This window comes from Haliotis rubra, unplaced genomic scaffold (genome assembly GCF_003918875.1).
Source record: "Haliotis rubra isolate DU_JTF1 unplaced genomic scaffold, ASM391887v1 Scf181, whole genome shotgun sequence".
In the NCBI taxonomy this organism is placed as follows: domain Eukaryota; kingdom Metazoa; phylum Mollusca; class Gastropoda; order Lepetellida; family Haliotidae; genus Haliotis; species Haliotis rubra.
Window position 1 is genome coordinate 141112 of NW_025765792.1, and position 13728 is coordinate 154839.

At 39.7% G+C, this 13728-nt stretch overlaps 1 protein-coding gene across 1 annotated transcript; it reads left to right on the forward strand.

Annotated features, from left to right (window-relative positions):
- Positions 1-2491: 2491 nt before the first annotated feature.
- Positions 2492-13057, forward strand: LOC124273484 (serine-rich adhesin for platelets-like). The gene is made up of 4 exons (XM_046708753.1): positions 2492-2564; positions 8656-9414; positions 10293-10776; positions 10906-13057. Exons 1-4 carry the CDS (start codon positions 2492-2494, stop codon positions 13055-13057), a joined length of 3468 nt encoding a protein of 1155 aa, XP_046564709.1.
- Positions 13058-13728: the final 671 nt, after the last annotated feature.

Below are 13728 nucleotides of genomic sequence, written 5' to 3' on the forward strand. Positions count from 1 at the left end.
TTTCATAACAAATACAATGTATTATATAATGGCTCATGCTTGAACACATTTATGATAAGACAATTTGTTAAAGTGAATGCCTACACATTTTCATTTAACTGTCCTATAAAGCGTAAAGGATGACAGTTTCAAGCATTGCACCAATCGTACGGTGATGCTGCTACAACGATGTAGCACTTATAGTATGATATTGAACAATGATTCATACACACATGTGCATGATACACTTTAATCGTACAGTAAACCGTTCAGTAAACTCTTCTTTTAACAGCTTCTTGTGATTTTAGAATATATTATGGCTCGTGTATTTATTTTTATTAAAATTATTGTGGACTAGAGGTGACTACGAAACCCTGTGGCAGCCTCGTGTGGATGCACAAGAATTAAAAACGCCATTTTAATGTTGTTGTGGGGATCTTCTCCTAAATATAACACCACAGACCTCAGCTGGAACTTGTATTACCCAAATACGACTGCCTTATTCAGTTATTTATGCTATGAGGTACAACATTATTCTTGTAAATATGTACCAAATGGGTAGATCGTGTGTTTATTATTGTTTCGTTTTCAGTGCATATTAGTAACATTTTCTCCTACTATGTGAATGCATAAATTCTTTGTGTTATGGTATTGCTAATATCAAGACCAGTTAGGATGCAGTTACCCTGAGAGCATGATACCAATAGACATTGCAACGTGGTTGTGCTCGTTACAATCAATGATAAACATTCACCTGTCTGCTTGATTTCGACGAGCAGCTGCCCATGACAGGGCCCATGACAGGGCCTACACTATAGTATTTAAGGCAATATTTAAATAAGTTTATGACACTGTATCTCACTATAGTATTATACATACAGAACATACAAAGGTAACGGTTTGGTGTCGAAATTTTACACTCCAAGTAACTTTGATCAAACTTGATCGCCCAGTATCGTTGGTAACCTTCCGAGAAATATAATCTCAGAGCCATATAATCACTTTCTAAAACTAAACGCGTTACCCTTTACACACACACAGAGAATGGAATTACTGGCGTACAAAGTAGAGAAGTGGACGTTTTCAATCATCGAAAACATCGTAATAGTCTTGGATGAGATCTAAAGGCTGTCATTTTCAAGAATTGTAAGCAGGAAAGATACAATGAGACCTGAGAGCTATCGTTTCCAATACGTTTAACAGTAATGATGTGGAATAGGATCCAAAGAACATCCTTTTCGCTAACTGTAACGAGAATTATAGAGAATGGTAGCTAAATATTAAACTTTGCAATAAATCGGAGTTGCAATAATCGTTGTCTATAATGGATACCAAAGCATTCGCTTCAGGCTATAAATGGTTTTCAATCAAAGCGCGTTTTAGCACCAGTATGCACTATGATGTATTTACAAATTCTTTACCACGACCTCTGACACATGCTATATGTACACATTTAGAATTTATACATTTGTATTATGCCAAAAGATATGCCCTTGTACTAATATTAGATAAGTTGAAATGTCAAATCTACCCATACTACACTACAGTATTCAAAATCAGGTGTCTTAAATACCCAACAGTTGGTTTTCTTTTTGCGGCAGAGTGTACTTATACAATACCTGAACATATTTTATTTACTGAACAACATCTTGAAATGGTAAAGTCCTTCGTAAGAGTCTCCGCTGAATGTCTTCTATGGACAAACACGACACTTAATCTAGCTTCGTCTTCTCCACAACGTTAACAGGAAGTCCAGCATCTTGGAATACTTGCATCCCGAAGCCAGAAAATCACACCAATGTAAAACTACACAGCAAAAACACGTAGAATGTTCAAGAATTTTATCTTGTTAATTTGATAATCCACCCTGGTCAAATTCATGGAGGCATCATATCCCCTGTGAACATTTTCAGATAGTAGAGCCATATTGTGCATTTCATAGTTTGGCGACAATGCCTTGTGCCATGTTGTCAACGTGCTGCTGATGCAGGCATGGCCGACTAGCACCTCTGTAACATGCGAGCTGAATCTCGCCACCAGAGCTTCTCATCTACTTCTCAGTGCAGAAGCCGAGCTTGAGACAACGATTGAAAGAAAAAAAACACGCAAAGCAGATACCTTGAGTTTTAGCGGCGGATTTTCGCGCTGTTTACAAGCGGACCAGAAATTAGGTCCAAGTCGTTTCAGTTGTGGGCAGTTACTTCAAAAGAAATCTAGCCAACCTAAACGAAGAAGACTGTTTACCCTTCAGTCGAGGCAGAGTCTCTGGTGTTGACAATAGCTCGATTGTTACATAGCGCTTTCTTTGTCGTCAAACAAACAGACGTGGGGCTATAAAAGACCCCGCTTGCCGATGTAGAAGCATCTTCTCTCAGTCCTCTCTCCAGAGCAACATCTTGTAGTAGCTCTCTGAGTTGGTTCTCCAGCAGAAGCTGACATCACTTTATACCTCTAGGTGTCTTGGTCTCCTCCGAGCTCCCACTTTTCTCCATCTTCCCTGGACTCCTCTACTATGGCTGATCTATCTGGACACGGCTTGACCCCTACGAGGATGAGGCTCCTGGGACTTCTTGTGATACTGGGAGGTAAGTCTGTGCTCTCGGATACCTACTGAAGACCTATACTACTCAACTTGTCGTAGGGATATTCCTCTAGGCACGATTCAACACGACAGTTATATGTATTTGTAAATTAGATGGAATGTATTTCTATCAAATGTTGAATCGTACATCGAATTGATTGCCTGGATATCTGCTAGTGTTCCATCACTGATTTTTATATATCATAAAAAACGTCGTGTCTAGGCGTAGGCTATTGACTTTCTCCGTATCGTTTTTCATTGTAAATTTAAAGAAATGTATAGAAATTGAATAGTATATAAAAGTGGTTGCCCATGCATGTACTATTGCTTCAGCATTTCTCAAGTGATTTTCTTTTGAAAAGTGTATGAAAGGTTGGGTTCTCTAAAACTGTTCATCTGTGTTATTCTAAGGAACCATATGTTATTTTGATTGCAAGGAGTCAAATTTTCATGAGTGAAGCATAATATATGATTGCAAGGTTTGATCAAATGTATTTGTTTTACAACTACTAACAGAGGAAAGGATACGTAAAACTTGAAGGACCTCCATCCACGTCGCATATATCATAGGCTGCATCTCATTTTACACACACTGGAGTCATCAGTGAAATGTTGAATAGTAATGCATGTAACCCACTCTTAAATATAGAACGTCTTGACTATCCTCAGAAACTAATTCCATTTGGTGTAAAGAGAAAGAAAGATGTGAAAATTATATGAATGGTTCAGTGAAAATCAGTGATGACACCAGGTGATCGCGAAAAAGCATGTTAAGTCCTATAGGTAGCACCCACAATTCACAAAATGTGCCTAAATATGGTAGTATTAAAACTGATTGAGATTTACACACGTTAGGGGCTTGATCCTATTGTCAAGCATCTTGAGAATCCTTTTCTCCTAAAATGAATTACATTTAGACGACCCCCTGTCTCATTACTAGTACTAGACGATGAGGCGGTGAGATAGCCTAGTGGTTAAAGTGTTCGCTCGTCAAGCCAAAAACCCAGGTTCGATTCCCACATTGGGTACAACGTGTGAAGTCAATTTCTGGGGTCTCCGCCGTAATATTGCTGCAATATTGCTAAATAAGATGTTAAACCCATCTCACCTCTCCTATAAGTTAAAGACACAGAAACTCTACTTCTCTTCTTTGGCGCCTTATACCAATAAACTACCTTTCCGAAAACGACTATTTAAAACCTGCTTATAGTTTATACAAAATTGTTTCTTCCATATTCCATAACTGTCATATTTACATATAAAGCATGTGGAATTTAAACACTGGGTTCCTTCAAAGTAATGAGACAGTACCAGGTTTAAAAGTTTCAATTTGTTAGATGTAAAAAGTTATTGCATGACGATGATATATTAATCGGGCCCTGTTTCACAAAGCGATAATACTGCTACGGCAGTCGAAAGTCCCATAGTTTAACATAGTCTTGCGACAGACGAAGCGCGAAAAGTGCTTTGTGAATAGAGACCGTTATCGTTTAGACAGTTAAGCTCAGAAAAGGTTCTCTATGAAGGATATATGCCAGACAATTTAGCTCAGCCCTACTTTATCAAGGATATATTGCGCATCGGGATATACAATGTACAGATATATTACTTATCTCTCACCTATGTATACGTATATATTTCTGCAAATCTTATTTGTTTGTATGTTAAATAAGTCAGCTGTTATGAAATATAAGCTTGATTTCGTTACTTGTTTTCTTTACATCTATGCGACAATACAGGGTCTTGTCCAATAAATAATAAAGTGATTTCTTACAGTACATTAAAATACTTTATTGTCTCTACCGGTCTGTTTTTCTAACTGTAAAACTAAATGTTCCGTCAATAAATATTTTCTTTCAACAAGGTTCATAACAAGTGGAAATAATCCCCCGGCAGGTAGTTTTAGTTTTAGTTGAAGTTTAGTCCTGTATTTGACTGTCCCGATCCCAGAATGCACTAAAGAAAAAGCTACCTACGTTCAAGTTTAGTTAAAATTTAGAGTCACATTGACAGTGTTTCAGTTTTATCGTTTTTTCCTATACAATAATGGGGATAGTGTGGACACTGAATAATTACAACTAACCAAAACTGGCCTGGTGGTCATACCAAGGTAGCGGTCATCAGTGCGGACATGACGCATATTCCTTACATCGTCCAACTCTCTTAACAGTGAAAATCAAATAATCCCAGTTCAAGGTGTAAATCACGTTAATCCTCGTGGATTCTCGGAGTGCCGAGACTGTCCTCTGAACAATTAGCAGCTGCGTCTGTAAAATATCTCAGTGGAAAGCAAGGATTATCGGGTAATCTCCCCCTGCCGTCTTGTGCTTGTTCGCATCTCCCCTTGTTAATCCGACACTTCCGATTTAAAAATATAATCCGCAAATGTATAAGTGTTATAAGCAGTGTGTTTGGAGAGATAGAACTTGCAGCGAATAGGCTAGTCCAAGTATTGAGGCTGCTGACGCTCGCTTTATTTAGAATTAGTTGTATCAAGTAGTATGTAACTTTTCGAAATTCCCAAGTTAAAAACAAAGTGACAGCTGTACAACTTATCTATGATCATATATTACCCGGTGGTGAAATCTGTTCATCTAAATTTAAAGGGGACTTTATCCTTTCTCTCCTTTCTAGTGTTTATTCCAACCAAGATTCCGATGTAATTAAAGGTATCTGTGAAACTGAGACATTTCTTGGTGGAAGTAGGGAAATAATTCATTTTTAGATTTTAGTGGTCTTACAATTAGCTGATCTTAGTAACCCGTTCATAAACGACAACGCACATATTTTTTTATTATCTTAGACTGACAATTAACTGATCGCAGCCCCCCTTTAAGAAACGACAATGCACTGTTGGGATCTCTGTGTGCAGAACTGTTATACACCCCTTGGTTTAGCAACATATTTCAACGCCACTTCAGAAGCCTTGGTTTGTACTTGGCTATTGAATTCTGTTCACAAATATTCCCGTGTCGACAGTTGTCTCAATACCTCACAGTCAACAACGCTGAAAATATGTCAAACTTAAATTCGCCCATATGACGAGTGCCATCGACGTCAGTCATTTATCTTTCCAACAAATATTTCAGCATTATCTCGCTCACTAAATGTCCTTGCTATCGATATGAATTGCTGACCGCTGGTCAAGATATTTCATGGTCAGAGTTAGTTGTTTCCCCGTTATCGACCCGCGGGCGATGACTCTCTTTCAAGAAATTCTCCATCGATTGGACTAACAACTCAAAGCCTTTGTAAACCTTTCACCTTGGGACCTTCACAGCGACAGCGCTAAACTGTGAATCATATTCTATAGTTTGAATTCGTCTTTTGAAAAGAAAATACAGCGCGGGTTTAAAATATAAGAAAGGGACGATAAGATTTAAGAGTTTGAAAATAGAAACAGGATTTTTTTTAAACATCTGCATTCAGTAACCATATTTTAAAATCAATTAAATTTTCAAACTGATTTTTTAAGTCAACGATTTAAACAATCAATGTTTAAACTATTTTTTTTTAAAAGTCAACGATTTTAACATCCAAGCGTTTAATTTCAATCAATATTCATGGGTCAGAGAGATGATGAAAATCTTTTCTTTTCAAAAACAGCTTTGAGCAGGATTCTTGTCAATTTACTGTTACATTCTTTGGCATGTTCAACGTAATGATTTGTCAAGTAATTTTGTAATAAATATTTCCGATATTTAACTTGAATATTTCACAAATAGTGCTATCAAGGATTAGCAACCATATCATTGTGGCTGCACACGATGTGCCCATATGCGTAATCCACAACCACCGCGTGCCCAGACGCAGTTTATCCTCTCGTCTCAGTAAGCTGAAGGAGTATTATTTAATGTATAGCCAACCTAGAATATCTATACTTGCGCTGAGTAGACAAAGAATATTTCCCTGATTTATTTCAAAGAGATTGGAGCGATTAACTAGACAAATCGTAAGGATTAACAATAGCGTTTATTTACTCCACATGTATTATTTGTGTCTATTTACTACCAGTGAACTGAAACTGATTAACTTTATATATGTACTTTTTAAACATGAGTGTCCGGATTAACCAGGTTTCCTATATCTTGGGGTGAGAAACGTCATCATATGTTCTTGTAATATTTGTAATAACTGAAACTGATAAACTTTGTATATGTACGTTTTTAGCTTGATTGTCCAGGTTTCCTGTATATGGGGGTGATAAATGTCATCATATGTTCTTGTAATATTTTAATAACTGAAGCTGTATATGACGTTTTAAGCTTGATTTCCATATAGTGATAAACATCATCATATATTCTTGTATTTGTAATTAAGCTGCTTTATATAGGTACGTTTTAAGCATAGCTGTCCGGATTAACCAGGTTTCCTATATATTGGGGTGAAAAACTTCAACCTATTTCCTTGTAATTTTGGCAACGTTATATTAAGAAACCAGGTTAAGTACATAAATTGCATCATTTACACGGAAAAAAGGAAAAAGTTGTTTAACGCTGCTATTTCAAATAGGGAGTGTCGGTGGTCCAGGGCAGATTCGGTCAATATGCCTTCCAAGTTTTCCGTATTTGCCCTGTTTAAACGAGCATGACTTCTGGACATGAGATTCACTTTGTCATCAAGACCTCGCCTATAGAAGTCTGACCCTCCAACGTTACGCCAAAACAAAGTGTATGACAAATTGATCCCTTGACATGCCCTCATAAATTAAGCCCACGTATTTATATATTGAAAATGTGGGTCACCTTATGTAATTTCATCCAAAACAATTCTCTTTTTTTCTGGTCTAAAAGTGCGGAAATATATAATTTCGTAAGTATCAAAAATTAACAGTAGAATGAAAAGTTTACAGCCGTTTTACACACATCTCGATGTTTTATTAAATTCAGTTTTAGTGTGTGAGTTTAGTTTTACGCCGCACTCAGCAATATTCCAGCTATATGGCGGTATTAAATTCAGACTTTGTTTAAACATAATGAAACATAAATACGGAAGGCAGAATGTTAATGAAGAAAAGGAAATATATAACCCGATTAATAACTAAAATACAAATTGTCTAGAAAATCCCAAATTTTTGTTTCTCTATTCAGTATTCATGTTTATGACTTAATTACCTTCTCAAAACACCCAGTACTGTTGCCAAATACCTATAGTTGGCTAGTTTTCAACAGTCATAAAGACTATCCTTGTCGTACTTACCATTAGGTTAACACAATCTCGAAACACGTAGGATCTTTTACTGTTCTATCAATATCTGGCACGTGTTCAACACCGGTAGAGTTTAGCCTTGAAACCAGGTGACTCGACAGATGCAGGTTAAGCCTCGATATGAGCCGAGTAAGCCTCAATGTGAGCCGAATAAGCCTCGATGTGACTTGCGTAGTATATTTCGGCTGGGTTCTTGGACATGTTTATATTGGCAGTAGCACGCAGACGGGAGGACCAGGTACTAGGTTGGTGCCAAATCTGAAAAATAGTTGTAGCTTTGTAGTCTTAAGGTTGGGCTTCCTCGTCCAGTATGGAAAGCTATGCAAACAGTATTCGTAAGGGCATCCGTGTTTGAAGGATCTTCAGGTTGGCCCTTCTAAACATTGGATGGACTTTGTAATACTAATTAAAGTATTACATTAATATTCTTCATGAAGACTAGTTTGCATTACTCACTTGTTCAGTAGTGCACATATGTGCGCGTGTTGTACCGTCAGCATCACTGCTGAATCACATAACAATAATAAATAAATGAATGAAAATAGAATAAATTTACTGTAGTTGCACATTCAAAAAAGGATAAGTTTTACTTCCATACAGTGTATGTCAGTATACAGTAAATATTTCACACGTACATAATTGTCCCATTTGCCTTGGCAGGATCCGCTGTTCGTGAGTTCAGGAATCATTTGTCTAACAAAGTGGTATATATTAGCATTGGGATTTCTTTCAAAAACAACCTTCAACAAATCGCTTACAAATTTGCCTCATTTATACAAACGTATAAATTTGCATACAAGTAACTACGACTTCAACCTCCTATTACCCACTCATGAATATTCTAACACTGTTTTCAACAAATAAACTGGTTTCTCCTTTTGTTGCAGTGATACAGGTCACGGTATCCTTTCACTGCCCTAAGGTAATGAACCAGGCTTTGATCGCCGACCCTAAAGACTGCCGCAAGTACTACCACTGCCTAACTGATGGACGCTTCTTTGTCAAATCCTGCCCCAACGGTCTCGTCTTCGAACCCAAAGCAAAGGTCTGCGTCTGGGACTCATCTCGATCCTGCATCCCTCAAATCTTTGACGCCGAAGATGATAACGTTGTCGCTCCAATGGCCAAGCAGGATGCATCAACATCAAGAGCAGCTGCAAGCAACGCCCAGAAGAGCACAACGACTGATTCACAGAAGACATCCAAGAAGACGGTCCAGACCAACAAAGCAACTGAAACGTCGACGGCCAAGGTTGAGCAGACGACTTCCGCCAGTAAGCAGACGACCACTGAAGCTAAGACAACACTCGAGACCAAGACACCAAATAAGATTGAAACCGTGAAGGATGATAGTAACGTAGAAACCTCCTCCGCCGCCACAACCACAGTCGACTTCTCGACTGAGAAATCTAACGGAAATACCACCGAGACCGCCAATACAACTGACATGCGCGCCAGTGAGAACCCCACTGATGGTAACAGCACCGAGAGCAGCGAGACTGAGAAAGATGAAACCAGCACTCCCCTTGTTGTCAACGAGACCACCGAGTCCTTCAAAACAGTAGACAAGAAGGAGGTCGAAACCAAGCCTGAAACACAGGCTCCCAAGCACAGTGTTCTTAAACGGTCCCCATTTGAGGACAACAGTAAGTTGTGAATAGAGTATTGTCACCCTAACGCTTTTACAGCACAAATGCTTTCTAAGCCTTTGCATCAATAGCTTGATAGTTCACTTGTATCATCCATACTTGTGTAACCTAGTGATTATTGCGTTTGTTTGTGACGCCATAGACCTGGTTCCTCAACTTTGGTACAATGTGTGAGAGCCATTTCTAGTACCCCCGCCGTGATACGTCTGGAATACTGCAAAACTCGGCGTAAACTTTACTTAATCATCGATATTGCTTAAATCAAATCAAGAAATTAAGTTCGTTGCATAACATCCAAACCACCAGGCATTTACAACCAGTAACTGTACCATCATATCAAATAGGCGTGAAAGAATATTTTATATGATCGTAATTAAATATAACGGTTTTAATGTTATATTATTATTTATAAATAAGTTTTATTTTTTCAAAACTGCATGTCATTCGTCACTACAATTTCATTGCTGCTTGTTAACATGTGGGCAGACGCCAAAGCTATTCATTTAACAGGTTACGCTTTTATCTCTGGCCGCAAACAGGTATGTAATAAAGCGTAGATTGTGCTCCTCCCCTTAAAATATCCAGTTATTTTGTACACAGAACCTGATTAAAATTTTCCGTCCAAAGTAAAATTTTGAAAGACATCGCACAAGCATGATGAAACATCATAATTCTAATATGCAACTTTCTATGCAAAAGTTTCATTGTTCATTGTTAAATATACTTGAGATGATTAATTTCTAATGTTGCTAAATAGTATTGCTTTTGAACTGACATTGCAACAGATAATTCAATAATGACTTTGCCCCCCAAACGCCTTGCCCTCTTGTTCTATCGTAGAGCAGCAATGAAGCCATTTTGTTAAATACTTTCAGGAATCGACAGAGATTCCGGCAAAGTGCGGTGTACCTCTGCGTTCGCCTACGTCACCGACCCCGACAACTGCCACACCTTCTACCACTGCAACAACTGGCGTCCATTCCAGAAGAAATGTCCTCCCGGTCTGTTCTTTGATTCTCAGAACCTCGTCTGCAACTGGCCCCATAACGTCAACTGTATCCAAGGTTACCGCGCCAAGACTTACTTCGCTTTCAACAACATGAGACGCCGCATGCACCCCCAGACCCTCAACTCAATCAATAATGTCAATAAAGTTGATGAGGACAGCCGAGACAGCAAGGTCAATAAGATCAATAAAGTCAAGACCACCGAATCCACCACCGAGAAGATTCCATTCCTTGAGACGATTGAGAATGACGTAAGAAAGGTGAAATACGATGAAGACGTTGATTCCACTACAGCTCACGCCACTGAGAAAATCGCCGTGACCGTTCGCTCTTTTGACAGATATGGACACAGGTTGGCCTCCTCAGCTGCCCCTGAAACCTCATCCGTAGATGACACAACCACCACCACTACAGAGCAGACAACAACAACAGCAACAACTGAGTCCACCACTCCATCAACCCCATCTACCTCCACTGACAGCTGGGTGTACGAGACCCGAGCCTCTGAGACCAGATCTACGTGGAAGGATTGGAACTTTGACCTCTTCTACACCAATAGTGACAAACAGGGATCTGAACTCGACCGACTTGAACTTTTCTCAAATGGAAAGAAGGCCCAGGCTGAAAAGAAACTCGAAGTTGTGACCTCTGATGCCCCATCTTCGTCCAGCTCCAGCACCAGCTCCAGCTCCAGCTCATCCTCAACTACAGGAGCCCCTACTCCTTCTTCCAAGAGCATCTGGGACAATATGAGCGAAGGCTCTGAAGACACCACAGTGAAGACTGATTCATCTACCGAAAGTGATCCTACCACCACAAGCCAAGCTCCATCTTCAGAATCCGAAACTAGCTCACTCGACACCAACGCAACCATCACAACCTCCAACTCAACCTCTTCGTCTAATGACTCTGTAACCCTGGACGACATCGATAACACCAGTTCCGCAAGCAATGATACCAACACAATGAAGGCTGAAAACAGCACCACAGCACTTCCCAAAGTTACATCAAGAGCTCCTTCTTTCGATTTCGGTTCTGCTGAGGAACGTGAACGCAGTCACCCAAGGAAGATCCATCAAGATGCTCCACCAGCCAGCGACCCATTCCTTGCATCCGACAGATTCGCAGCCAACCAACAGTCCATGTATGCCAAAGATTACCATAACACCGACAACGTTGAAGATGTTGAAATTGAGAAGTTCATGATGAAGATGTTGAATGACGCCATGCAGAGTAAACATTTGGTAGCCAGACAAGCCAGCGAGGAATACCCTGACAACATGGTTGATGCAACATATGACAAGAGCAAGATGACAAAGGATACCGAGATCGGCGGTAGTGATGTGTTTGATAAGTGGGCCATCGCTGACAAAGAAGGTAAAAAGTCCAAAGGTACTCTGGTCGAAGAGACTGAAACTGAAGCAGAAGAAATTGAGTCATCTGGCGAAGTTGAGGTTTCTGCATATGATACTGAAAACACCATTACCAACCTGATCATGAAAGATGAGGCAAAACCAGCTGAACCTGAAACTACACAAAAACCCGAGAACGTAACAGAAGTCGCTGATGTTTCACAGAATGAAACTGAAGCTGAAGTCATCAACGAAGTTGCAGATTCCAATACGACTGAGACAAAAGAAATCAACTCAACCACCACTGACATAAAATCTGCCGCACCTTCATCAACCACCACAGAATCTACAACTACTTCAACAACGACACAAGCTAATGTTAATGAGACAACGACTGTGGCAGAATCAGAAGCTGTCAACACATCTGAGTCTGCCGATGTCGTAACCAAAGCAGAAGAAGCAACTGTCAAAGCAGTACCACTTCTGAAGGATGTCTCTGATCTGTGTACTGAGAAGAACAATTGCTCTACAACAGCCGAGAACAAGACAGAAGAGACCACTACCTCTGTAGAGTCAGTTACAACGGAGAAGATCGAAGTTACCGAAACAGAAGGCGAGAACAAAGACAGTGAAACAACAACGGTGCTTGCCACAAATGCTACTGAGTCTGTCAATGTAACTGAAAAAGCAGAAGCCGAAACATCTACAACCACAACAACTGCAACGACTACGACAACAACCACACCTGCAGTGAACGTCACTGAAACTGTAACAACAACTACTGCTGAACCTATCGCTAAAGATGCTGCAGGGAAATCCGCTAAAGACGAAGCAGTGCCTTCTGACAATGCCATATCTAAGGACGATAAATCAGTTGTAGAAGTTGATGAGAAACACCTCCCTCTGTCAGTTAATGCCACAAAACAAGAAGCAGTAACTGTTGCTGTGACAGTCAATGTTACCGAAGCCGAAACCGAAAATACCACAGAAATTGAAATCGCCACAAATACAACAGAATCCGAAATCAAAGTCGATGCAACAAACACAACAACTGTCACTGAAATCGAAACTTCAACAACCACGAGTAACGACACTGAAAGCGAACAGACGACAGCCGCAGACGACACTTCCGATGACGTCACAGAATCAACCAACACTAGCTCTGAATCCAGCAAGATGACGTCAACGCTGACAGCAGTGATGGACACATCTTCAACTGATGGTAGGCTCGCTATAGGAGGATCTAAAGGAACCACGAAGAAAGTCTTTCATTTCCCTTAGTGACCTCATTAAATGGTACCTCCGTCACTGGAGGCACTACTCCAGATGGAGGGACAGCAAAGAGGTCCGCCCTGTATCACAGTAAACTGTGAGCCGTGTGTGCATTCAAAGACAATACGTTGACTGACATGAGGTGTGGTCCCGTCACAATCAATTGTGATAGTTAAGATGTGACCGACGGGCCTCCCATGGTGTGAAAACGAACTTCATAGACTTTCTGGGACAGGCCTCGTCAAAATTAAAGCAAGAATACAACCCTTCTCTAACACTGCTCCACGATAAAGACAAACGGATAAAATATAACTGATGCCTTATCATCGTTTGCAGCAATAGATTTTATATCCTAAACTGTAGCCATAGAACAGCTAAGCAAATCTTGTCCATGATAGCTGCTCTGCCTGCAAATATAGAGTCATTGCTAGTATAGGTATCATTCGATCTGAAGGAATGGTTCTCGAAATACACCAACGTGTTTCGTAAATATATTGTACATACGTGTTTGTCGACATGTTTTTATATAGAAAAGGGAACGACTGTCTCAGTGTCCATGAAAAGCTTTAGTATTTTTCTACACTGATCATATTTAATCGTATTCTAGATTTTGTAACTGTCTCTACATGTGTAGGCGATATGAGAGTTCTTAGCGATTGATTTGAAAGGCGACAAAGAGT

Coding starts and splice junctions, on each gene's coding strand:
- LOC124273484 (XM_046708753.1), top strand. CDS start 2,492: ATGGCTGATCTATCTGGACACGGCTTGACCCCTACGAGGATGAGGCTC. Junction 2,565..8,655: donor ACTTCTTGTGATACTGGGAG/GTAAGTCTGTGC, acceptor CTTTTGTTGCAG/TGATACAGGTCACGGTATCC. Junction 9,415..10,292: donor GTCCCCATTTGAGGACAACA/GTAAGTTGTGAA, acceptor AAATACTTTCAG/GAATCGACAGAGATTCCGGC.